This window comes from Balaenoptera ricei, chromosome 20 (genome assembly GCF_028023285.1).
Source record: "Balaenoptera ricei isolate mBalRic1 chromosome 20, mBalRic1.hap2, whole genome shotgun sequence".
NCBI lineage: Eukaryota > Metazoa > Chordata > Mammalia > Artiodactyla > Balaenopteridae > Balaenoptera > Balaenoptera ricei.
Genome location: NC_082658.1, coordinates 8,864,269 through 8,891,325, shown reverse-complemented (window position 1 = coordinate 8,891,325; position 27,057 = coordinate 8,864,269). Strand labels below are relative to the sequence as shown.

The 27,057-nt window shown below is 52.8% G+C and overlaps 1 protein-coding gene across 3 annotated transcripts in view; it reads right to left on the bottom strand.

The window, feature by feature from the left end:
* Positions 1 to 27,057, bottom strand: part of SEPTIN9 (septin 9) — a 195,344-nt gene that overhangs the window by 157,140 nt on the left and 11,147 nt on the right. Inside the window, exon 1 of one of the 3 annotated variants that reach the window (XM_059908648.1) lies at positions 6,763 to 6,874. The exons of 1 other annotated variant lie outside the window; for it this stretch is intronic. In XM_059908648.1, coding sequence (XP_059764631.1) covers positions 6,763 to 6,781 — 19 coding nt within the window. In that variant the 5' untranslated portion in view covers positions 6,782 to 6,874. Of the gene's footprint in view, positions 1 to 6,762; positions 6,875 to 27,057 lie in introns of those variants that run through there. One more of the 3 variants, XM_059908652.1, reaches the window with a different exon arrangement.

Here is a 27,057-nt window from a genome sequence, read left to right as displayed (position 1 = left end):
TCCAGTCCCATGCTGTCGCCACTGTGTGTACTCGGCTGTTATTCCACCACCTGGTGTCCCCACGGTGTCTACACCGGGTCACCTCTGCACAAAAACCCACCACCTGTCCTTCAACACACACGTTGGACCCTGTAGCTAGAGTCAAAGTCACGTGCTCATTAGTGAGTTTTGCAAACCACCCTCCACATCCCTCCGGGTTGATTAGCCTAGTCCTTAGGCTGGAAGATGACAGGGGCTGGATTTAACCCACTTCCAAGTGGCTTGGGTTACAGAAGCATTATTCTCCCGCTGGGCCCCGATCCTGGTGGAAACAGAAGGCACAGTCCAGGGGAGGGCTGTGAAAGCCCCAGGATGCAGATCAGATCAGACTGATCTGCAGGACAAGCCCGAGGCGGCCTGCCAGCTTGCCCCTTCCCAGGTCTTCCTGGTAACCACGCTCGCTGGGAGTGATCCCCAGCCCGGGCAGTCTCCACTGCTGTCCCGACACGCCTGGCCCGGCTGGGACAAGGGGCCCAGGCACGGCTCTCAGGGAGATCTAGGGTGGACGTGGCCAGCCCCCGGTTCCCAGGTACAGCCTTGGGGCACCCGGGGGACCCAGCCACAGCCAAGGTTTCACTGCATGCCCTTTAAGAGTCTGGGGAGGCGCAAGCCCTCCCCAGGAGCCAGAAAGAGGGCAACGACCCCCCATCCCTCACCGGGAAAGGGAGACTCCTCCCTCAGCCCCGCCTCTGAAACCCTGGGCCAGGGAGGGCGCTACTCCCCAGGGAGAGTGATCTGGCCCTTCTTGCCCCACCCAGCACTTCGAGGGGCCCCTGGGAAGCTGGGGTCCACACATGCAGGCCGGAGCGGCCATTCAGGGTTCCTCTCCCCATCACAAAGCCAGCATCGTTCAGAGGATGACCGTGACTCTCATTCCTGCCAGAGGCAGCCTGGGCCAAGGGCCGCCCTGAGACGTGGGATCATCTTACTCTCCCCGCCGTTGCCCCTTTCCCCATCCCGGAGGCCTGCAGGCTGCCAGCAGTCACGCTTCGCAGAACCAGGTCAGATTAGGCCTGGAACAAAGCTCAGTTGTTGCAAGGCTTCCAAGAGGCCGCTGACAGCAGGACGCCTGGAGCCGCCTCGCCCGCTGTGGGCAGCGGCTCAATGCCCCCCTTCACGTGGGCTGCAAAGGGGCCCGGGCCCAGGGCGGGCACAGGGAGATAAGACAGAGAGAAACTGGGCTGGGAGCAGAGTGCCACACTCAGCCCAGGAGACGCGAGGCCAGGCCACCCTTCCAGAGCAGTGCTGAGAGCCACCAGCATGCAGGAAGGAGGCACGGAGCCGGCACTCAGTGGCACCCGGCAGACACTTCTGGAATGAATGACTGAACCTACAGGGAGACTCAAAACAGGCCAGGGACCTTGGGGAGACGGGCACCCCCCAGCTCAACCCGGCTGCTGCAGCTTCTGGGCCCAGTTACAGCTGCCCAACAGGGAAGGGGCAGGGACGGCCAGCCCACCGGCCTCGGGGACGCTTCAGCTCTCCCATCGAAGCTCAGTGCGCCATGGTCCCAGGCCTGACCGCAGTACCCCCGACCCCAGGGCCTTGTGCCCACCAGGGCAGGCTCCCTTTGGTTAGTGCTTCTGGACCAGGCAACCTCTGGCAGCTGCCACTGGGACTCTCTGGCCAAGGTCTCTCCTGGAGCACAGTGGGGGCTGTGATCTTGTGTGCTCCACGCCCACGCAGGTCCGCTGGGGGCTTCACCCGGCCATTAGCACCCACTGGTCCCCCATAAATCCCCCAGCAACGCCGAGGGCCGGGGTGTCCCAAAGTAATAGCTTCAACAAGGGTGTAGGAGCTCAGCATGTCACCTCCCTCCCCACCCAACCGCTCACACCCCCCAGGCCTGGGGTCTCTCTCTCCAGCCCCCCTCCCCCCAAGGCCACCAGCTGGATCCGCCCAGGAACTGGCACTCACTTGTTGTCCCAGGGCCAGGCCCTGCACTGCTGTTTGCTGAACCCTTCTTATCAAGTACATCTTAAGCAAACTCCAGAGCCCATGCAACGCTGCTCACAGACAAACAGCAGTGCGGGCGGAAACGAGGTCCCCCTCCCACGTCCCATCCATGTGGGATGAGTCCCAGAGGAGCGCAGCCCAAACAGCTGGGTGGAGGATGGGAAGTGCCTTTTTCCTGCTGTTGGGGTCCCTGGGGAGATGTCCTCTGCTGCTGACACCCACACGGGAGCTCCAGGCACGTGGTCAGCCCGCCCTTCCACCTGGACATAAACTCCAGACCGCTGCTCCTGAGCAGCGAGCCGGTGTCCCTTCTGCACCTGTCCTGGCTTGAACTGGTCACCCAGGGGGCTCCAGGAGGAAGGTGGGCTGTCTCAAACTCAGGCACGTTGCCGGGTGCATGGCACTCAGTTCTCGGAATCCCTCTGGGCAGGCTGGGGATAGGCTGATGGGCAGGTGACTGTGGTCTGGGGTGAGCCAGAAGGGCGGGCAGACAGGAGCTGGCCTCCCTCCTCTGCAACAGGCCGGGAAGGATTCAGGCTCTGCCAGCTCCCCCAGCTCCCCAAGAAGTGGGGGATCTCGAGGTCCACAGGGGTCCACGATCCTGGGCACGAGTCCAAGGGGGCCATGGACTGACTGCCACAGTTGGCTCTTCCTCTCCGCCCAGGTCCCTGCAGGAGCCAGAGCAAGCAGGCTGGGGCGAGAGGAGAGGGAGGCGGGGCAGCAGGAGGGGGCGGAGGCGCAGGGCGAGAAGGGGAAGGAACCGGCCTTCGCGCACTCCCCTCCTCGCCCTCACCCGGGGCTAGCGCTCTGGGGACGTGCTCTCCTCTCCTTCCCAGAACTCAGCTCCCGGAGCGCCGGGCGTGGGGAAGGCCTCTCGCTGGCTAATCTCTCTAACCCGCCTCCTCTGGGTGCAGCCTACCGCCTTGCCCAGGCCTCCGAGTCGCTAGTGCAAGGGCTTTTTAACCTTTGGTAGGCCAGGTACCTCTTCGGGGATCTCCTGAAAGCCACCAAGCATCTCCGAATAATTCCCAAGTGCACACTGGTCTGATTTTACTCCCCATTTCTGTGGCTCACGGGCCTCGGCTATAAGCGTCTGCGCCACTGAGAATTCCCAGGGGAGCCAGGGCCACTGAAAGGCAGGCTCCACGTGAGCTGGTATGCAACCAGAGGCCCCAAATTCAGGACACCGGAGGGGTTCAGAGAGCAGCCCGCTCTGACACCAAGGGGCTGGGGGAGAAGCCTGGGCCGCCCTCCTGGCCTCCAAACCAGCAGAGGCCCAGGGAGGGTGCCGGCAGCCCCCAGGCATCCTGGCAAAGGCGGTAACACACCGCCTCCTCGTCCTTCGTCCTTCCTGCCGTTGATAAGGGTAATGAAGACAAGGGCAGGAAGTTATGGACGGAGCAGGCATTTTCAAGCCTTTTATGCAGCAATTCATTTCATCTTGACAACCAGTTGGCATCGTCCCTGTTTAACAGATGAGGCCAAGGAGACACCCGAGATCAAGTACCTTGCCCCACATCGAGGAGGTGCCAGCCTACGATTTAATTCCAGGAGCCCGTGCTATGAACCACTGGGCCACACCGCTTGCAGCTCTGCCCCGTTGGAGCATCAGGTGAGGTAGATCCAGGAAGGGCGTGGAGCAGAACTGGAGCTACCAGACAGAGCCTGCCCCCACACACCCGCCTGGCATCCTGCAGCCCCACTGGGCATTCGCTTTGTTCCCCACCTAGAAGGGCCCTTTTTATTCTCCACCTTCTCAGAGCTGCTCACTCCTCAAGGCCCAGTTCAATCTTGCCTCTCCCGGAAACCTCCCGCCTGGGCATTTGGAGCCCGTACTGCTCGGGAGGGGGTTGGGGGCTGTTAACCAGCCAGGGTCCCACCTGCATCCTGCCTCCCCAGTGAGAATGCAGCTTCCCTGCAAGCAAGGACCACGTCTTTCCATCATCTTTGTACCGTGGAGGCCCTGGCTGCACAGGCCTAACACATAATGTGTGTCCAGTGAATGTATATCTAAGGCACTCGGGATCCCCTCAAACATTTTGAAAATTCCCCACTTTTCAGAGACTCGTGAGTGTTCAAGCCAGCTCTACCGAGAACATATTTGATTTATTTTGGAGCCCTTAAACAGGTCCAGAAGCAATCATCCCACTCAACCCAGGTGAAAAATAAAAGCCCTCCTCGTTGGCTGTCCTTGAATTTTTGACACTGGGAATTTTTCACAGTTTGCTGCTTTCCTTAATTTCATGGCATTGATGCTACATAGGGGTCAGTCTGACTTCTGCAAAACGCCTCTCCTGGGAACCGGGCGGGGGCGGCACTAAGAGAACCAGAGCCCCTCAGAATGGGTCCAAGCGGCCACCCCGCCCCTGGGCCGGCCCCCTCCAGCCCGACCCCACACAACTGCAACAGAGTGACCCAGCTCGCCTTGGACCATCGCCAGGAGGAGAACAAGCTGGAAGAGGTCCAAGCCCTTCCAGGCCCATCCTCCAGGGCCCTGCCCCTTCAGGTAAACACTGGAGCCACGGAGGAGGCTGCCTTTACAAGAGCTGATTCCTACCCACCCATGAACTCTACTTCTAACTACTGCAAAAACCTTCGTCTTCTTTTTTTGTTTTTTAATTTGCCAGGGCAGGAGGGGGCAGGCGTGGAGGAGAACAGACATCGAGCCTGCCTCAGAGGCCCTCTGGCATCTGTGTAGGAGGGTCTCAAAGTCCCCCCAGGAAAAGGCCAGCTGAGGGGGAGGGAGCCCTGGTGGCCCCCACTGTCCAGACTGACCAGCAGGAGGCAAAGTTCGAGAGCCAAGGGCAAGAGCCAGCTGGGGTCCCTGGGCCACACTGGGCTGCAGAACCCAGGAAAAGGGCCATCTCAAGTATTTGGAGCATGTTGGGGAGGGAGGCTGCGCGCCAAACCCCAGCGCACGCCACCTGGAAGCCCCCTCCTCCCCCACCATTACATCAACGCTCCCACGCTCCTGAGACCAAGCTGTGAGCAGGGTGTCTGAGGGCCATGCTGTTTGCAACAGGGGGTGAAAGTTGAAATTCTATGCCACTGGCCCGGAAGGCCATTTTAGGGGAAGTTCTGAGTAACCCTCTTTGAGACGAGTTATTCTTTACTTGTTTTCCTTTCTGAATGTGGAAAGCAGGAAGAGACTGGAAAAAATGACCCAAAGGAAGGGTCAAAAAATGACCCCCAAAATGGCCCAAATGACCTCTTCAGCTCCAACTAAGTACCATGACTCTGTCCTCTTATGAAGAAAAATTAATTCATGAGTCCTTGGCAGAAAACTTCATGTCCGAATAGATTAAGGGGAGGAACATGAGGACAAATTTTTCAGGGTTAGCAGAAGAAGAAATGCTGTTTATAATTTGACAACTGAGGAAGACAAAGGATCCTGCCTGGATCCTTTGGGGAAAATATCACCAAGAAAAAAAGGGAAATAAAAAAGAACAGAAGGCTTCCCTGGTGGTGCAGTGGTTAAGAATCTGCCTGCCAGTGCAGGGGACACAGGTTCGAGCCCTGGTCCAGGAAGATCCCACATGCCGTGGAGCAACTAAGCCCGTGCGCCACAACTACTGAACCTCCACTCTAGAGCCCACGAGCCACAACTACTGAGGCCCACACGCCTAGAGCCCGTGCTCCGCAACAGGACAGGCCATGGCAGTGAGAAGCCTGCGCAGTGCAGCGAAGAGGAGCCCTCGCTGGCCACAACTAGAGAAAGCCCCAGCGCAGCAACGAAAACCCAAGGCAGCCAAAAATAAATAAATAAAATAATTAAAAAAAAAAAAAAAAAGAACAGAGATCTGGATTACACTTAACCTGCCCTTCAAGGCTCGTGGCCTCAGTTTACCCATCCATAGAATGGTACTTCATAGTACCCAAGGGGGAAATGGTTATAAAGGATCCTGTGCACATGATAAGAACTGGTCAGGCCCCCTCCACCTATGTGAGGTCAGGCCTGCTAGTGGACCTAGGATGCCAGCACACCTGACGGCATCTTGATACCTAAAAGGTGAATCCGAGTTGCCAAGCTGGGGTGCAGCTAGATGGTCCCATTTGGCGAAGTTCCCGTGCTCCACTGGGTAGAGGAATAACAGGAAATCACGGGAAGAAAGGATGCTGTGACCTGGACCACCAGTCCTGGAGGCTGACCCCAAGGAAATCCTCCACCCAGCCCCCACCCACGCACACAAACGCCCCGCGGAGGTTGTGGGGGGTGTCGGGGGAGGTGGACCACAAAACGCCTGCACCCGCGGCACCTGTGAAGTCAGCGATTCCAGAGAAGGTGCAAGGGGGGAGGAGGGCGAGCAGGAGGGTCGGCCAGCCCAGGGCAGCGGCTCCCACAGTGGCCCCTCCAGACACCTGAGCGAGTAGTGGCCGACGTACAGGGGCAGGAGACCCTCGGCCAAGGTCAGAATCGGGGCCCAACCGTGCAGGGGTCGGAGGTCTCGAGCACCCGGACTCCCCCAGGCACTTGTGGTCTCGGGCCAGCGCGGGCCCCGCGGCCTTGGGGAGGCGACTTGGAGCAAAGGGGAAAGCCAAGTCCGTCGAGGGGCTCAATGCCTCCAGGACCCCGCGATCCCGATGCGGGGTGGAGCTGCGTCAACTGGCCGGCGCGAACGCCCCACACATCAAAATCTGAACCGGGAGCCCGGAGCCCCGCGGTGTCCCCGCCTCGAGGACCCACTCGGCCACCCGCGACCGCCTCCGCTCAGGTGAGACGGGCTCGCCCCGGGACACACCCCTCCCCAATCCGGGCGCGGCGCCCACCTGAGTACGACTTCCTCATGGTGCCGCTGTGGCTGCCGCTCCCAGGAAAGTGAGGCGGCGAGGCCGCGGGCCGCGGGCTCCCAGGTCGCTAATCCCGGGCCGGGAGTGGGAGGGATGGGGGCGGGGAGGACGGGCGGCCCTGCCCGGCCCCGGCCCCGCCCCGCCGCGCGGAGGTGAGCGCTGAGCCCCGCCCCGCGCAGCCCCATACCTGGCGGAGCCCCGCGGGCCGCGCCTCCTGACGCCCGGCCTGGAGAGGCAGCAGCCCTGAGCCCGGCCCTGCGCTCGACCCCCGTTCGGCCCGGGCCCGTCCCCGCGGCCCCTGCACTGCAGCCGCGACGCAAGCGGTCCCAGGGTGGGGGTCGCCAAGGCGACAGCCGTCCTCAGCCGCCACACCCCCCTGGCGCGAATGGTTCCTTCCGGGGCGTCGCCGCCACTTTCTAGTCCGGAGTCCGGGCGGGGCGGGGCCGCGCCAGGTGGCAGCAGGAGGAGGGCGGAGGGAGCGGCCGCCGGGCCGGGCGGTAGCGCGCCGGCACAGCCCCGGGGGTCGGACCGGACGCCGGCTTAGTGGACCAGGGCAGGGCAGGGCAGGCGAGGTACCATATTTGTCCCGCTACTTTTCTGGTAATCAAGAGGGCAGACTGCATTGACTCCTTGAACTGGGGCCTCGGGCACCTCATCTGTAAAATGGGTGCGTTGGACCAGATGATAATTTCTGTTCCATCTGAGAAATATTGAGCACCTCCCCTGCACCGGGTACTGTGCGCGCACAGGGCCTCGACCTAGGAGAGCAGATACAAGGACACGCGTCTTTACAGCCCGGGTAATATAAGCAGTGAGGAGAGTGTGCGTTCCTGAGCAAAAATTGTACAGAAGAATTCTCTCTGCCTTTGTACGCTAAAGAAATTTTCCATAATAAAACGACTTTTTTTAATGTACAGAGGAAAAAGTGATGAATTTTGTCTAGAGGGTGTTGTCAGAGTTTTACTGAGGTGATTCAAAACAAGGTTTTAAAGAATGAGCAGGAATTTGCCAGGAAGCCAAGGTGATGGGGAGGCAGGCTGTTCCTGGCAGAGGGAAGGGTGTGGCCAAGCCAGAGGCTCGTAGTATCCCAGAACCTGCGGAGAGAGATACGCAGGGGCAGCGAGGCCCCCAGATGAAAAAAGGGGTCGGGGAGCGCCGCAAACTGTCAGCAAGGGCACGACGCTGCCTTCTGCCCGACAATCCAAAGAGTGTACAGGAGACCGAAAGTAGACTTAACGTCACCAAAGCACCTCTTCCCTTTTCTTTCTCCTTTACTTTCCTTGGGGGTCTAAGCAGCATTTTCATTTCCTGCCAGAGTGTAGAAAACCTGTATAAATAAGAACCGAGGCACATGTGGTTCCGTCAGATTGTCTGTCTCTCCTGTTCCCCTTCGTAAGAAATCTGTCCAGGACTTCCCTGGTGGTCCAATGGGTAAGACTCCGCACTCCCAATGCAGGGGGCCCAGGTTGGATCCCTGGTAGGGGAACTAGATCCCACATGCATGCCACAACTAAGAAGTCCGCATGCCTCAACTAAGGGTCCGAATGACGCAACTAAGAGCCCAAGTGCTGCAGCAAAGATCCCGCGAGCGGCAACTGACCCGGAGTAGCAAAAATAAATATAAATAAATAAATAAATAAATAAAATTATCTCCTCTAAAAAAAAGAAATCTGTCCAGCCACAGACCTGCAGAGAGAGCAGCCCAGCCACGTGACCTCCTCTAACCCCTGGCTAGAGCTGATTGGACCAGAGTGGACACTGGACTCCACCTGGGCCAACCTCCAACTCCTTATCTGGGGACCTGGGGAGGAGGCGAAGGGAGGGGAATAGCCACAGGCCTGGGGAGCAGAGATGAACGGTGAACAGCTGTCCTTGGATTCTGGGATATCGACACTCACACACACACCCCCAAGTGCTGCTTGTACCAGCTCCTGCAAATTTCGGTCTGGCCAAGCCAGAAGGCTGAGCTCTGTCCTCATTCTGGCCAGTAGGCATGGTGATAGCACCCCCATACTGATGCCTGAGCTTCCCAAGGCCCAACTACCTCTCAAGAATCTGTCTAACGGGATGAACCGGTTTGCAGGGCAGAAATAGAGACTCAGATGTAGAGAACAAACGCATGGACACCAAGGCGGGAAAGTGGCCAGGGGGAGCGGTGGGGGGATGGGGGGGTGGGAGGATGAATTGGGAGATTGGGATTGACATATATACACTAATATGTATGAAATAGATAACTAATAAGAACTTGCTGTATAAAAAAATAAAATAAAATTCAAAACAATTTTTAAAAACGAATCTGTCTAATGGGCACGTTAGGGGTTGGTTGTTTCGCTTAGCTCAAGTCAAAGGTGCTCTGGTACACTTCCATCCTCTGAGTAGATGGATCCTGGAGTCATGGAGAACCCTTGGGTGTCCTCTGTGTTTGGTTGGCCTCTCAATGCTAGCATTTCTGCCTGTGAGTCATAATTCACAAGTACCTGAGCACCCAGGAATCAAGACACCTGTGTTGTAGTGATATTGCACATTAAAAAACTGCCAAAAATCTGAAGGAAAGACAAGAGAGAGGGAGGGAAGGAGGGGGAATGAGTGCTTTTTCAGGATGCATGAAGGTAAACTGTTTAAGCACGAAATTTTAATTTTATGTACAACTCTGTAAACTGTATGATGTAATCACTTGCCTCAATGAGTAGAGTATACCAAATGTTAGTGACCCTTTTTCTCGTGGCTCAAGATCATCTTTTTTTTTTTTTACACATTTAAAAAAATGTATTTATTTTATTGGACTTCCCTAGTGGCGCAGTGGTTAAGAATCCACCTGCCAATGCAGGGGACACGGGTTCGAGCCCTGGTACAGGAAGTTCCCACATGCCATAGAGCAACTAAGCCCATGTGCCACAACTACTGAGCCCGCGTGCTACAACCTCTGAAGCTCGTGCGCCTAGAGCCCATGCTCTGCAACAAAGACAAGCCACCGCAATGAGAAGCCCGCGCACAGCAACGAAGAGTAGCCCCGGCTCGCCACAACTAGAGAAAGCCTACGCGCAGCAACGAAGACCCAGTGCAGCCAAAAATAAATAAAATAAATTTTTTTAAAAATTTTATTTTATTTATTTATTTAGGCTGCACTGGGTCTTAGTTGCGGCATTTGGGATCTTTAGTTGTGGCATGCATGTAGGATCTAGTTCCCCAACCAGGGATCGAACCCGGGCCCCTGGCATTGGGAGCGTGGTGTCTTAGCCACTGGACCACCAGGGAAGTCCCAAGATCATCTTAAATGACACGTTTAACCATTACAGATTCACATACTACTACGTTGCCCCTTCACTAAGTGTCCCGAGGCTACCATGCTATCCAATTTTTAAATTGTTTTTCAACATTCAGCTCCCTCACCTACTGTGTGATTTGTGACAAGTCCTATAGTTTGTCTCTATTTCCACTCCTATAAACGGGGATTACAATCCCTTACATAGTGTGCAAGGCGGATGTAACGATTAGGAAAGTGATGTATATTAAGTGTCTTGCTGTGCTGCTGTCACTCAGACCTAAAACATGTGGCACTGGCTATGAGAGTGCGAGGTGGGCAGAAGCCTGATTGTCTTGGAGGAAGTTGGCGAGAGCTTGAAGAGAAGCAAAGAGAAAGCTATTGGACGTGGGAAGAAAGGAAACCTTCGTAATTTGGTGGCAGAAAGTTTAGCACAACTGTTGCCTGCGGTAGCACAGAAAATAGACACCAAGTGTATGCAGCAAACCTGATGATCTAGCTAAGAAGGTTTCCAGGCAGAATGTTGAAGGCAATGTAATAAAATTAAAAAGGAGAGAGATGAGCTAAAAGCAAAATATCCAATTCCAAGTGGAATTAGGAGGGAATGCAAAGGACCAGGACAGTCTTTTCAGCCAGCAAAGGAGTCTCAAAGTCAAGGGCTTCAGAACAAAGAAGTCCAAATGGGACTAGAAGATCCTTTGTTAAGACTTCAGAGAAAAGTGTCGAGATGCCTCATGAACGCTTTCACAAAGGCTTTCTGAGGATCTTCAGAGCATACCTTGCAGTAGATTCTAAACTCTCAAGGGGATCCACCCACTGCATCCTCATGTGAGGGTAGAGAGGGCTTAACTCAAAAAGTTTGTGGTGCTGAGCGGAAAAAGCCAATCTGAAAAGGCTATAGACTGTATGATTCCAGCTATATGACATTCTGGAAGAGGCAAAACTATAGACAGTAATCAGTGGTTGCCAAGGGGTGGGGGGAGGTGGGGGAATGAAGAGGTGGAGCACAGGGATATTTAGGGCAGTGAAACTACTCTGTATGACACTGTAATGGTGGATACATGACATGAAACATTTGCCCAAACCCACAGGATGTACAACACCAACAGTGAACCCTGATGTAAACTACAGACTTTAGTTAGTAATCAAATATCAATATTGGCTCATCAATTGTAACAAATATACCACACTAATGCAACATGTTCATAAGAGAGGAAACGACAAGGGGGCGGTGCGTATGGGAACTCTCTGACTCTCCATAAACCTAAAACTGTTTTTTGTTTTTTTTAATTTGGCTGTACCGCGAGGCATGTGGGATTTTAGTTCCCCAACCAGGGATCGAACCTGGGGCCCCACAGTGAAGGCACCGAGTCCTAAACACTGGACCGCCAGGGAAGTCCTAAAACTGCTCTTAAAAAAGTCTATTTAAAAAAAAGAAAAAGGTTTGTGGGTAAGGTTTTTAATCTCATAGAATGGATTTTAAATTAACACATAGGCATCCCCCAGGTTTTGAGAGGAATTAATTAGGTTCTTTGACTCAGTGGGATGAAGGCAGGACAAAATGAAAAAGAGGATTTTGGACTCAAACTATTAGAGGAAGGAAGCAGGCTGGGAAAGCTGTTTAGTTGCAAACTCAGTTTTCTTATGAAAAAGGAAGTATGACTCAGAGGCAGAGCCAAGGCAGGGAGAACAACCCCCGGGGTGAAGGCCTTGAAGAACGCCCCCCTCACCCAGCACCCATCTGCACTGATTTACAGGACTAGATCCTGCACCTCGAGTCTGAGCATGCACACCATGGTGGGTGAGACTTTCGGGGTCTTGGAGTCGAGTGAGCGTATTCTGCACGTGGGAGAGATGTGAGTTGTTGTGGCCGAGGGCGGGTTGTGTCAGACTGTTTTCCCTAAACAGTCACAACAATATCTCCCGCCCCTCCTGCTCCTCCACATATGAGCTTGGCATGCTTCTCTGTGTTCCCTCCCTTTGAATCCGGGAGGGCTTTTTGTTTGATTGTAACCCTTGAACTTGGAGCCCTGAGCCACTCAGTAAGGGTCTGATCACCCAGAGACCTCCGTATTGCAAGGAAGCCAGAGCACTGCGGTGTATTAGTTGTCTATTGCCACATAACAAGTCAGCACAAACCCAGTGGCTTAAAATGACACACATTTATTGTCGCACAGTTTCTGTGGTCAGGAATCCGGGTACGACTTAGCTGGGTTATCAGCTTCAGAGTATCTCACAGGCTAAAGCCGAGGTATTGGCGGAGGCTGGGTCTCATCTGAAGGCTCAGCTGGGGAAGGAGCCACGTCCAAGCTCACATGGTTGTTGGCAGACTCAGCTCCCTAAACGCTCTTAGTTGGAAAGCCTCACTTTTTAGCCGACTAGAACTCAGTTCCTTGCCATGCGAGACTCCCAACGTAGCAACTTGTCCATCAAAGCCAGTAAGAAAGATGGTCTGCTGGCAAAATGGACATTACAGTCTCATGATCTGACCATGGAAGTGGCAGTCCAGAGTACCAGGAGGCAGAGTTCACTGGGACCATCTCAGAAGCAACCTGCCATGGGGAGGCCACAGCGGCCGCCCTGGTGGGCAGTCCTGGACTTTGAGTCGTCCCGGCCCAGGTACCAGAAATGAGAGCAGAGAGCCTTCATGGGTGCCCTCACTGCACCTTCTCCCATCGTCAGCAGGTCTGAGGCTTCCTGCCCCAGCCATGGCCTCTGCCATCTGCCTCCGTTTCTGAGCTCTGCTGCTTCTGTTCACTTTTTCTTCTTTCTCTTCTGTCCACTTCTTTCTAGTCCTTTCCCCAGCTGATCCCTCAGGTTTCCAGACCTGAATGGTCAGACTTGGCTTTCGCAGGCCAACTGGGGGCACTGCCTTTGTCTCCTGACCCAAGAGGGGCCGGCTCACGCTGGGGGTGTGGCCACCTTTGCTTCTTAAGCTCAGCTCAGCTGCTCTCTCCCCTGCTTGGCTTAGCATCTCTGCTGCTGACTGTTCTCTGACTTCTGGTAGTCCCCAAGCTTGAACTTGTCAGATGACTGAGGCCTTGCTGCCTGTGTACAATTTACGGTAAAGGTGTGGCTGCACTGACGTTCTCCTATGCAATGTGGGAATGTACGCTGCTCCCACCTTTCCAGAAAGCACTTGGCAATAAAATTTAAATGGCTTTTAAAAAGTGCCCATGTGCTTTGTTCCAGTAATTATACTGCTTTCTCGTTGGTTGATTCAATATATATTTCTTGATTACTCATTATGGTCCCTGCCCTCTAAAGCTTATACTTTAGTAGGGGAAACAAACATTAACCAAATAACCACATAAGAAGGCACAATGAGGGTATACACTAAAAGGTTCGCAGCTGGTCTGGGGTCAGGGAGGGCTTCCCTGGAGAAGGGTAGATTGGGCTGAGGCCAGGAAGATGAACAGAGATTAACCAGGAAAAACAAGGGGAAAGAGATTGCAGGCAGAGAACAGCAAAGGCCCTGTGGTGGGAGGAAATATAGTCCATACAAGGAACCGGAAGAGGACCCAGGAGGCTGGGGCCCAGAGATGCTGGAGAGATGGTGGAGGAACCAGGCCCGGTAGGCACGGCAACGTCTTGGATTTATCTTTAGGATAAAGATCCTACAAGAAAAGGGAAGTCATGGAAAGGTTCCGAGAGGGGAAGAGTGGGGCTGACGTGACCGGATCGGCATTTTGAAAATGAGGCTCTAGATGAACAGGGGGGAGGACTTCCCTGGAGGTCCAGTGGTTATGGCTCCATGCTTCCACTGCAAGGGACGGGAGTTCGATCCCTGGTGGGGGAACTAAGATCCCATGTGCCGCGCGGTGCGGCCCAAAAATTGAAAAAATAAATAAATAAGTAAACAAACCAACAAATAAAAATAGACAAACAGGGGAGCGACAGGAGGGAATGAGAGTCCAGCTGGGTGCCTTAAAGCAGTGTTCCCAGCACGAAGAGATGGTGGCTTGGACCATGATGGGGAGATGGACAGATGTGAAGAGGGAAATTCCAGAGTATCCAAGAGGAATTCTGAAGAGAAAATCACCGGGACCTGGGGACGGGCGGCACGGGAGGCCAAGAGGGAGGGAGGTGACGGGGTGGCTCAGGATTCTGACGGGAACAGCAGGATGGCAGGTGGTACCCTCGGCAGAGAGAGGCAAGAATGACAGAAGACCGGCTGGGTTCCGGGTACGCGGTGCTGAGGAGACTCTAAAGCATCCAAGGCGTCAGGGTGTGTGGTTTGGCGTCAGAGGTGGGGTCTCAGCTGGGGAGAGGTGGGAACTGAAGTGCGGGAGGGGACACGAATGCCCAGGCCCTGCCTAATGGAAACAGACTCGCCAACAAAAGGCAGACCCAGAGGTGCTGGCAGCAGTCTTACTGACAATACCGGGAGGTTTAAAACAAGCTAGTGCTCAAGGACAGGTTGAGATTTAAATAATAACAGTTCTCTTAGTTGGCAGAAGAGCAGACACAACTCTGAGGACTTCAGGAAATGTTTTGGAACTCACGGGGGATGGTGGTCGCACATCATTGTAAATGCTCTAAATGCCGCTGAATTGCTCACTTTAAAATGGTTATTTTGTGTTATGTGAATTTCACCTCAAGAAATTTTTTTAAAAATATTTATTTATTTATTTAGGCTGCGCCGGGTCTCAGTTGTGGCACTCAGGATCTTCGTTGCGGCACGCACGCGGGATCTAGTTCCCCGACCAGGGATCGAACCCAGGCCCCCTGCGTTGGGAGCGAGGAGTCTTAACCACTCGACCACCAGGGAAGTCCAAGAAATTATTTTTTTAAATGAAGGCTATAAGGGCTATATGCACATAAAGATTTTACTTGTGTAGAAAATAGAAACATAAAACATATAATTTAAAACAAAATTTTTTTAATTTTCTTTTATTTACTTTTTTTGGCTGCATTGGGTCTTCGTTGCTGCGCGCAGGCTTTCTCTAGTTGCGGCGAGCGGGGGCTACTCTTCATTGTGGTGCTCAGGTTTCTCATTGCGGTGGCTTCTCTTGTTGCGGAGCATGGGCTCTAGGCGCACGGGCTTCAGTAGTTGCAGCACGTGGGCTCAGTAGTTGTAGCTCGCGGGCTCTACGCACACGGGCTTCAGTAGTTGTGGTGCACGGGCTTAGTTGCTCCGCGGCATGTGGGATCTTCCTGGACCAGGGCTGGAACCCGTGTCCCCTGCATTGGCAACTGGATTCTTAACCACTGTGCCACCAGATAAGTCCAATAAATTATTTTTTTAAATGAAGGCTACAAGGGCTATATGCACAAAAAGATTTTACTTGTGTAGAAAACAGAAACATAAAACATAATTTTATAATAATCAAAGAAAAACATAAAAATAAAGGAAAGCAATACATTGAGCGCCAACAGCACTGCCCGTCAGTCGTGGGATTGTGGGTGACTTGTTCCCTTTATTGTACTTTTCTGTGTTTTCCATAATGAACATATATTACTTTCATAATCTAAAAAAAAATAGATTACATGCTATGTATACACATATGGACAGGAACATATCAATGGATAATATTATTTTTATCCATGGACACATTTTTTTGAGGTCAATGTTGGTATGTTGTAAAAGCCTCTTTGTTTTATCTTGAAATCTTTTACAACTAAACATATTTGTTATTAGGACCTAAAGCAAGTTCTTTTTCTTCTAGATTTGGGCCATTTGGCCCGCCAATTTTCAAAGCACCTTTAACCACTCATTTCAGATGGGCAGTTCCCATGTAAGTCCTCATTATAGAGAATCTATGACATGGAGTCTGAGGTTACCCAGTGCACACACAGTAGGATTTCCGTCCCCATGAAGCAGGTGTTTGGGCCTGTCATTGGCTGAGTCCCACAGACCATGAAAGCCAGGGCTGACCCCCAAATCCTGGGACTCAGACTCCCTTGGTCTCCCAGATCAGGCCTCAAACAGTGACTGAGCCTCTTCCAGGGAGAGATCCATCCTGGATTCACACAAAGTGCTTCCTCAGAGGAGACGCTGCCCTCCCTCACCAGCAGCCTGAGGAAGGGGCGGCTCTTCTGGAAGATCAGCCTGGGCAGCGCAGACCCTGATGACGCCCCCATTGCCCACACTTCTTCAGGGAAGCCTTCAGTGGCACTCCCGGGAACAACCACTAACTATCCTCATGTAGCGACTGCCTGCCTCCAGGGGCGGGGGGGGGGGGGGCGGTGTCGGGGGCAGCAGCGGTGGGGGGGGCATAATCCATAATGTTCACAGAAAAGAGAGCTCTGAGGTTACAAAGTGGCAACACTTATCATTAAACAATCTTGCTGGGCTGCTCTTCGTTGCAGGACTTCTCAGAGCCTTTAATATGCTCATAGATGCTGCGAGTCTCCATCTCTGGGTTGCAGCATGCAGCATTTCCCAAGCTCATTGGACTCCAGGACTCTCATCACAGGGCCCCTTACTGTTCCATGGGACGTCCTTTGGGAAAGGATGCTTGTACACCACACTTGGTCAGATGGGGGCAGGGAGGGCATATCTCAGCCAGGGCTAGACACACACCTTAGAAGACTCTTCTGAACCTTGGCCCTTGTCCCCTCTTGCTGGCCTTGCCTACTCCTACTCTATCCCTCTACTATCCCACAGGAGAAGGAGTCAGGATGAGCTTTCTGATGGGAAAACTGCATCCCAGGAATGAGGAAGGGGAGGGACTGACATTTCACCAGCGCCTTTGGCTCAAGGGGAAGCTGGGAATCTCCGAGAAGCCTCTAGAGGAGAGCGCAGGCAACCCCCCATCTTGGGTCTTGTCTTCAACACTGCCCATCCTGTTCACTCAACGGCAAGCACATTCCCACCCACCCCCACCCCCGTGCCTTTGCTCCTGCTGTCCCTTCCCCCGGGAACACCCTTTCCAAGGACTCTAATCTGGTCTTTGGAACAGGATGGAGTTCCTCCTCCTCCTCCTCTTCTTTCTCCTCCTCCTCTGTGGGGCTTCCCCTCCCACGGGGAGGTTTCCTCTGACCTTATCTCTGTAGCAGGGAGAAGCTAGAGTTATCTCCCTCCATTGGAATCTCCCAGGGAGCTTTTACAGCCACCCACTCAGGCCCCGCCCCAGGCCCATTCGATCAGAATCTCTGGGACGGAGCTTTTACAATGCTCCCTGGGCTGAGCCCACGGGCCTGGTGGCAGGAAGCCAGAGGTCTGGGCTGAGATCCCAGCACCGCTGGCTCTCAGCACTATGCCTTCGTGCACGACCCCAAACCTCTGTACCTCAGTTTCCTCGTCTGCTCCGTGGGGATAAAGATGCCTGTCCTGGACTGTCCTGGGGTTGGGTGACGCCCCTGCGTCCCCAAGTGGACGGTGAGCCAGGTGTGCAGAGGCGCTTGATACACATTTGATGATGGGGTGAAGGGCAGCCGGTGGGAACGGGCCCCACGCAGGACCCGAGAGGAAGGCCAGGTGTCTCCACTTATCATGAGAGCAATCGCGGTACAGTTCCCCAGAGTAAGCGAATCTTCATTTACTTTCATTAAAAACATAAATAAATATAGGGCCTGCCAGACAGGGCCAGTGAGAGTGTTGGGAAAGAGCTGGCAGCCCTCAGGGGCTGCAGCTGAGCGTGGCCGAGGGTCACGGAGGGGAGTCGGGACTGGGGGGGGACATGACCATCCCCGCAGCGCCTTCTGGCTCTCCTTGGCAATCCCACAGTCCTCTTGTGCTCTAAGTGTCCCTCATGAAGTGGCCAGATAAAATACAGGATGTCCAGTTAGCTCTGAGCTTCAGATAAGCAACAATAATTTTTGTAGTATAAGTATGTCCCATGTAGTACTTGGGATATACTGATGCTAAAAAATGATTGTTTATCTGAGATTAGAATTTAACCGATCATCCTGTAATTTTCCTTGCTGAAGCTGGAAACCATGTGGCCTCAGCTCCCAGACCTAGACTAGTAGCCTTGCAAGGGAGCTTTGATCATCCCCACATTCAGGGTTCCCAAACACCAGGCTGGGGACTGGAGCCAGCCTGTGACAAGTCCTCACCTGTCAGAGGCAAAATGAGACAAGCGAGCACAATGCAAAGAGGTAAGGTTCTGGGGTTCTGTTTCTGGCTTTTTTGGTTTTTGCTTTTTTTTTTTCAAGTAAAGCTGAAGATGTTCAAAGGACTGGTCTTTATTCTGAAATTTTCCCTTCCTACATGTATAAATGTCCTACATGAGAAAAAGTCCTTAAAAAAAATAAAACAATGGCGGGACTTCCCTGGCGGTCCAGCGGTTAAGACTCTGCTTACATTGCAGGGGGCCCGGGTTCGATCCCTGGTCCAGGAGCTAAGATCCCACACGCCCGCATGGTGCGGCCAATAAATAAATAAATTTTAAAAAATAAAATAATGGTAATAGGAAGTAGTGTGTGTCTTTTAAAATTTATCTTTTTGGCGAAATGAAGACATAGCCACTCCATCTTAAAATCTCCAATTAAAAAAACAAACAAAACTGGACTGTGAAATCCCAAAGCCAGGGGCAGTAAAATGATTGTCTCTACACCAGAGTCCGGTGGGTTCGCCCCTCCCCAGGTCCTGTCAGAAGTTACATTTCTCTGCTCCCAGCTGCCACTTCCCACCTTTCCAGCCCTTCCCCCCTGCTCCCCCTACCCCCCACCCCCCAGCCATGAGGCCTGGCTGTGCCCTCCTAGCTGGGAACCTTGGAAAAAGCCCTTGACCTCTCTGATCTTTTGCTTTCTTGACCTTGGGATGGAGACCATGACCCAGGCCACAGGGTTGCTCAGGATCGGGTAGAGGCTGCACAGGTGTATCCACGTGCTGTGTTCTTCACGTCGTACACTTATAATCTGTGCACTTTTCTAGTGTCAATGCTATAATTCAATAAAATCGTTTATTAAAAATTAACAACTAAGTTCAATTAGCAAAGAGGCTTCGAATAGAGAGAAACTGACACGATTTATCTTGCTAGGAAATGTTATTACCTCCAACTTTTAAGTGGGAATAGTAATTTATTATTTGTCGCCTGCATGCAGCTGGCAGAGCCCAACCACTATGGAACAAAAATGTTCAGCTGAGCTCACATTTGGGTCAGTTTAATGAGGTTTTACTTTTTAAAATTAACCTTCAAACCTATTACATTCCAGGAAACTAAAAATGTACACTGGTTTTCCATTTTTAATGGGCTTACAATAAAAGGAAACATTTAAAGCTCAAAAAAAAAAATAGATGGCACTTTAAGTTCATTTTTCAAGTCATCCCATATAGACATAAGAGACAGAGAAAGACACATAAACTATAAAAAGAGAAACTTAAAAGACATAACCACAATAAAAACTAAGACACCCATCTCCATGTAACAGACACTAAACGAAGCAGGGACTGGAGCCACGCTCGGCACAGGGGCTGGAGCAGGGCTCTCAGCTGTGTACCTGGAGAAGCAGGAGGAAGCAAGCATAGCTTCCAAGCCATGACACCCAGGGACTTAGCAACTGGGCCCCCAATATGCCCAACATCCCCCCAGGAGATGGGTTCTCTGAGCCAACAGGAAATGACTTCACTGTTCTGGACTGGGACCACCAGGAGGCCAAGTGGAGGCCACTGGAAAATGGGGGAAGGTGGTGGAATGGGGGAGGATTAAAGAGAAAGAAACATTTACTCAAGATGAGCCTACAAACCTGACCCCCCAAACATGGGCATAGTTAATGCTAATAAAGATTATCAAGAAAAATCAACCATGGAGATATAAAATCATTCCATAAGAAATGGAAATAACAGAGGAATCTGAAAATGATTTTCAAATAAAAATATGTAGGATTATCAAATAAAATTTTTTAATTATGAAACCCAAACTGGCTTAAATGAAACAAAAATAGGTGGTCTTGAAAAAGAATCAACTAGAAATCCCAGAGGTAAAAGGTGTGATTATTGAAATTAAAAACTCAACAGAATACACTTGGTTGGACACACTGAAGAGAGAATTAGTTGGCAGATATTACTGAGAATGTGGCTCAGAAATAAATAAGTGAAACAGACAAAATAAGAAGTTACAGGTAAGAAACACAAGGGTGGATCAAGAAGCTTCCGAATATGTCTAACAGGGACTTCAGAAGATGAGAATAGAAGGAATGATGCAAAAATAATATTCTAAAAGATAATAGCCAAAATCTTTTGAACACAAAATGCAGCACATGATAAATAAACATCAATTCACACTCAGATACTGAATAGTGAAACTGTACCACATGCAAGGATAAAGAGAAAATCCAAAAAGGTAACAGAGACAAAAAGACAGATTATCCACAAAGGAATGAATAAAATTCAGCAGATTTCTTGTAGTCTGGAGAAATATTTCCAAGGGCTAAAGGAACACAATCGTCATCCTAGAATTCTATAGCTGGCTAAACTATCATTCAAGAGTGAGAGTACAGAACAGACATGTTCAGACTTGCAAAGTCTAAGAAAGAGTTCCCCTACCGCAAACCACCCCTGAAAGATTTACCAAAGGGTGAATTTTAGCAAGAAGAAAAGTCAACCCAGGAGGAAAGAGAAGACTGCAAGAAACAAGGGTGAACACAGAAACATACCGGTTGATTTAGTACATGTTGATTGTGAAAATAATAACTAATTTCATGTGTTATAAACAGTGGGACTGAAATTCTAAAAACAGTAACAAAGACTATGAAGGATTATGTTCAATGGCAAGTTCAAGCTTGCAAAGAAGGAAAGAAATACTGAATAACCTTCCACTTTGTTATAAGAATTTATAGTTAAATATCTATATTTCAATACCGAGCAGGAATTCCCTGGCAGTGCAGTGGTTAGGACTCCACGCTCTTACTGCCAAGGGTGTGGGTTCAGTCCCTGGTCAGGGAACTAAGATCCCACAAGCTGCGCAGCATGGCCAAAAATAATTAATTAAATAATTAATTAATTCCTACCAAAAGGGTGCTTCCTGCAACTTCCAAACAGAGAAGAAAAAGAGAATGTTGAAACCCTTATCAATCCAACAGAAGATAGGAAGGGGAGACAAAGCGTCATGGTAAATAGGAAACATAAAATTAAACAACAAAGTCCAAATATATCAATAATGCAGAATGATACGAACAGCAAGATTGACACACAATTCTAGGTATTCCTTATGGATATTTATACATGTTTAAAAATATATAAAATTATATTGGGCTTCCCTGGTGGTGCAGTGGTTGAGAATCTGCCTGCCAATGCAGGGGACACGGGTTCGAGCCCTGGCCCGGGAAGATCCCACATGCCATGGAGCAACTAAGCCTCTTTGCCACAACTACTGAGCCTGTGCTCTAGCGCCCTCGAGCCACAACTACTGAGCCCGCACGCCACAACTACGGAAGCCCACGTGCCTAGAGCCCGTGCTCCGCAACAAGAGAGGCCACCGCAATGAGAAGCCCGCGCACCACAACGAAGAGTAGCCCCCGCTCGCTGCAACTAGAGAAAAGCAACGAAGCAGCAACAAAGACCCAACGCAGCCAGAAACAATAAATAAATAAAATAAAATAAAATAATAATAAAATAAATAAATTAAAAAAAAAAAAAGCCGCAGGGCCCAAGGCTGGACTGCCCTTCACCTACTGGCCCCCCTCCACCCCCTCCACACCTCCTCTCCCCTCACTCTGGTGGGGCAGGAGGGAGAAGGAAAGGGGGGCAAAGCCGAGGCTCACTCCGCTGGTGCCGGTGCAGTTCTCTTGCCCGTCAAGTCCTGGGTCGGGGGGTGTCCGAGCAGAGGCTGTGACGTGGAGATGCCCGCAGGGACCACTCCAGGCCCCACCGCAGCCCCTGGCTGGAGGCTCAACGCACTCGGGCAGCCAGTCCTCCAAAGACTCCCCACCTGGCCCACCCCGCGGTGCCACGAGGAGAATAGTAGAAATGTAGAGCGTGGCCACCCAGGCAGCCTTCAGAATGCTCCAGACGCACGCAGAGCCAGCTCTGCCTGTCTGCACACAGGAGCCCCACTCACACCGGCCAAGCCTCCCAGGAACGCCCCACTTCTCACGTCCCGGGGCGCAATTCTGAAGCTCAGTAAACGCCCGGCTGAGGATCTGACCTCTGCGGTGGTTCCCTCAGGACTCCCTCTCTTGGCTTGGGTGGGGGGAGCACGCCTCCTCCTCCGCACTCCTCACCTCTGTTCCTAAAACCTTGCCTCCGGCTAAGCCCACTGTCAGATTCTAGCATCCTCTGTGCTCCTGTGGCCTTGGCTCGGGCACGCCCCGTCTCTGTGCTTTACGAGCAGAATTCACTGAAGCCTCATCACAGTCCCATTTCAGACGAGGAAACAGAAGCACAGAGAGGTTAAGTCACCCACTCAAGGTCACACGTTTGCTCAGCAGCGCAGCCTTCACGCAATCGCGGGCAGCACACCTCCCGGCTCTGTGCTCGTAACCACTGTGCTGTCCTGTCTGGCCCTCTGCTGACCGCTCTGCAGTCTCTTGGCGAGTCCTGCACGGCGTGGCCAGCACCCCATCTGAAACGGGCAGGCTTTGTCCATTCTTCTCTGCTTCCGGGCTTCATCCAGACCCCGGGGGGCATCGGGGAAAGCCCGCTGGATGCGGGGAGCCCAGCGCTGCCTGACCGGGCGGGGTGAGGGAATAAAGGAGTGGCTATTCTCAGCCTGGACTCGTAGCATTGAAAGACTTATTCACAGGCAAGGCCTCCTGGGAACAGGCCTCTGGGCTCCTCACCGCAGGCCCAGGACCCGGCAGCTCACTGCAGCGCCCATGGTAGGCAGCACGCTTACCCGGCTCTGGGCAGGCGGCGGTGACTCAGCCCTCAGAAATTACAGGCTTCCAAGGATCGGTGGGCGTCTGTCGGAGGAGGTGGCCCAAGAGGGGCATAAATACAGGCTGGGGGAAGGAGAGCGGGGCAGAGCCGGGGTGGGGCAGGGCCTCTGCTGAGGGCGACCCGGGTCACACCTTCCGGGAGCCACAGACGGGCCCCGGCAAAGGGAGGTGAGGGGAACACAGTAAGGCCCAGGAGGGGGTGCCCCGGAAGACAGGCCCCAGCAGGAGAGAGGGGGAGGGAGCACAGGACAGGCCTGGGGGCAGTGACTGGGGGCTGGGCCGGGCCTCAGCTCCCCCTCAGTGATGGAGGGGACCCCTCGCCCGGCCAGGTGCCAACTGAGAGAGAGACTGGCCCTGTCCGAACGCTGGCATCTGGAACCTTCCAGCGCTCTGAACTGCGACCACCTAGGGCAGGACTGGGAAGCATTCTCACTTTATTGCATTCCTGAGCCTGCGGTGCTCTTCCAGGGCTGGGCTGTGGATCAAGGGTTTGCGAACTGGCACGGAGAGCGGGGCTGGGTCTGATTCATCCGTGTGCCCACTCCCCACACCCTGCCTCTCTCCCAGCACGGAGTTGCACACAGAAAGGGACTGTCTATGTTTCTGGAAGGAAATGGAAAAGAACGAAAAAGGGGTGGCCTCTGGGGTCTCCCTTTCTCCCCCCAAAGTCACCTGCCTCCGCAGCCTCCCCTCCGGCCCCCACCCCGGCGGGGGTGTTTACACACTGACTCAGTGGCCAAGACTCCAGGCCATACGGAGCTGGGAAGCTGGCGGGCTCTGAAAGGCAGCAGCTATTCCCTCTGGAACAAAGGCCCGTGACGGAGCTCTGAGTTTCATTAGGCCCACAGAACTTTCTAGAGGTTTGTGCAGCTCCCACCCCGGCCTCCTACTGCCCCAGGCTCAGGCACTGGGGCAGTAGGAAAGGAGCAGAGAAAAGAGATTTGGTCTTAAGAGGTCCCTGGGCTCAGAGGGATCCGTGGGGCTCGCCCCCCCAGCTTTTCTGTTTCCCACCCCAAAAGGCTGCACACTCATCCTCACAAACCCTCCACTCGAAAGGGTGACCATCATCTGGGGCAGAGGTGGTTTTGCAGGTGTACCTCTCCCTGCTTCTCTCCATTCCTCAGCTGGGGAGCAGTTGGCTGTTTCCCCCCGGCCAGTGCTTTTCAGCGGAGGGCAGATGAGTAGCGGGTCCTTCAGGACACATCCCGTAGCCTGGGATCCTCGCCCATCGCTCCAGAGTGGTGCCCCTCGGGCGGTGGGACGGTGGGAGGAGCTGGCTAGCCTGCGAGTCCAGCCTGTGTCTCATGGGTCCAGCAGGAGGCAGTTCGTCCACTCTTCACAGAGGAAGGTCTTGCCTGGGACAAGGTCCTGTGTTCACCACTGTCCTTCAAACAGATGCTCCACCACTCAGACAAATAATTAGGGACGTCCAGCCTGGAGAGCACGGTGCAGACTAGTCTCTTCCTGCTCCTCGCTGCTAAGCACAGCTATAAGCCCTGGGATGATGCAGGAGGCAACCAAAGGGGGTTCTGACGAGTGGAAGGAGAAGGCGAGCTGGTCAGGTACCCCAAGGCTGGGTCAGGACAGTGAACGGCAGGGCACCTATGATCCGCTCCCCCGCAACCCAACAGAAGCAGGTGACCCAGGTGTGCATTTCCCAAGCTCTGACCGCGAAACAGGAGGCAGCCTAAGCAGGCTCACTGCTCTGCTGGACTGACCCAGAGTCTGACAAAACACAAGCTCCTCCAGGCAGAACCAGCAAGAGGACCGACTGGGAGTCCTTGACATTAAGTGGCCAGGTGTCAGATGGTGTTATAATTTCTGTTTCAATCATCACATTTGATTTAGAACCCTTGTGGGGAGGAGAGTCTATCGTATGTACCCACATTTCTGCTCTTTCCATTGTTCTTTATACCTTTCTTATGCTTTAAGATTCCTTCTTGGGGCTTCCCTGGTGACACAGTGGTGAAGAATCCGCCTGCCAGTGCAGGGGACACGGGTTCGAGCCCTAGTCCGGGAAGATCCCACATGCCACAGAGCAACTAAGCCCGTGCGCCACAACTACTGAGCCTGCGCTCTAGAGTCTGTGAGGCACAACTACTGAGCCCGCGTGCCACAACTACTGGAGCCCGCGTGCCACAACTACTGGAGCCCGCGTGCCACAACTTCTGAAGCCCGCGCACCTAGAGCCCATGCTCCGCAACGAGAGCAGCCACCGCAATGAGAAGCCCGCGCACCGCAATGAAGAGTAGCCCCCGCTCGCTGCAACTAGAGAAAGCCTGCGTGCAGAAACGAAGACCCAGCGCAGCCAAAAATAAATAAATAAAATAAATAAATTTATTTTAAAAAAAGATTCCTTCTTTTATTATTTCCTTTCTGTTTTAGGAACTTCCTTTAGCCATTCTTTAGATCTGTCAGCTAGCAAAAATTCTTTTAGTTTTCCTTTATCAGAGGAGGACATTCATTCCTGAAGGATAGTTTCACCAGATTTAAAATTCCCAGTTGACAGTTCTTTTATTTCAGTACTTTTGTGGCCATGATTCCAATGACAATCTCACTTTCAGAGCCTTGGCAGTGCTGTTTGGGTCGGTCTGGTTTATCCGGTGCTTCTGGTGCTCCCACTGGTTTCTGCTGGTTCTGCTCAGGTGGAAGGAGGGCCTCCCCACTCACTGGGACAGACAGCGCTTCCCAGGTCGGTGCTTCTTGTGGTGGGGTTTCCCTTTGCCATCAGTGTCTCCCTCTCTCCCTATGCCGGCATTTTTTTCCCCAAGTGCCCAGAAAACACTCATCAAGATGGACCATATCCTGGACCATAAAATAAACCTCAACAAATTTTTTAAAATTAAAATCATACACAGTATGTTCTCTGACCCTAATAGTATCAAACTAGAAATCAATAACAGAAAGACAATGGGAAAAACTCTAAACACTTGGAAATTAAACAACACACTTCTACATAATCTATGGGTCAAAAAGGAAATCTAGAGGGAAATTTAAAATACATAAAACTGAGCAAAAATAAAGATGCCACATACCAAAACATGTGGGATGTAGCTAAAGCAGTGCTGAATGGGAAATTTATAACCCTGGATGCTTGCATGAAAATGAAGGAAGTCTCAAATCAAGTGTTTATGGAGATGAGTCCTGTGCTTGGTGCTGGGGTGACAGTGGGGCTTACCAGTACCCAAGGGGCAATTCCCTGGCGGTCCAGTGGTTAGGACTCCACACTTTCACTGCCCAGGGCATGGGTTCAATCCCTGGTCAGGGAACTAAGATCCCACAAGCCATGCAGCACGGCCAAAAAAAAAAGAAAGAAAAAATACCCAAGGGGCTTACAACTCAAATGAAAGCGAGGCAAGGAAATAAAGATTTCACATGCAGTGTGGTCAGAGGCTTCCATCGAGGGTGGTGCAGAGGTCCAAGAGAGCAAAGACAGTGCCAGATCCAGGCTGGGGGAACCAAGGAAGTCTTCTCAGAGGAGGTGATCCTGAGCTGAGTCTGGCAGATGAGGTAGACCCCTAAAATGGGGAGAGGGAGCTCTGGGATCAGGGAGCTGGACACTCAGGAGTGCCCGGCAAAGGCGAACATGGCCCACTGAGGCCCAGTCAGCTTGGCCAGGGCAGGCAGACAGTGGCAGGCAGGGCCAGGCCCAGAGCAAAAGGGCCTTCCAAGACCGGTGAGGAGTTTGGGCTTGATCCCAAGGCAACCGTGGTTTGCAGATATTTTCTCCCCTCCCACAGGTTGCTCTGTCACGCTGTTGGTTATTTCCTTTGCTGTGGAGACCCGGATTTAAAGGATGCATGTGATTAGCCCAACCTGATAATCTCCCGACCTTCAGGTGAACTTCTTGGGACCTTAATGACACCTGCAGAATCCCCTCACTGCAGTGTCTAGACTGGCATTTGACTGAATCACCGGGCAAGGGTGTGAGCACACGGGTGGGCTGGGAATCCTGGGGCATCTTGGAAGTCTGCCCTCAGCTGTCACTGAGTGGAGGAGGCGGCTGTCACTCAGCCGAGGGTGTCAGCTAAGATGTCACAGATACTGAAGTTGCTTATCAAGATGGCAGCATCTGGGTGAAAGGAACACAGTGAACCAGGGCCCGAAGGCCTAGGGTGTGGCAGTGGGGGCTGAGTCAGGTGGGAGCCCTGGCCTCAGTGGGGCAGGGGGAGGGGGAAGACCAGGCCTGGAAGCAGCATGGGAGCCAGAGGTGCTGCCTGTTAGAAAGGGGGTGGGGGGCTTCC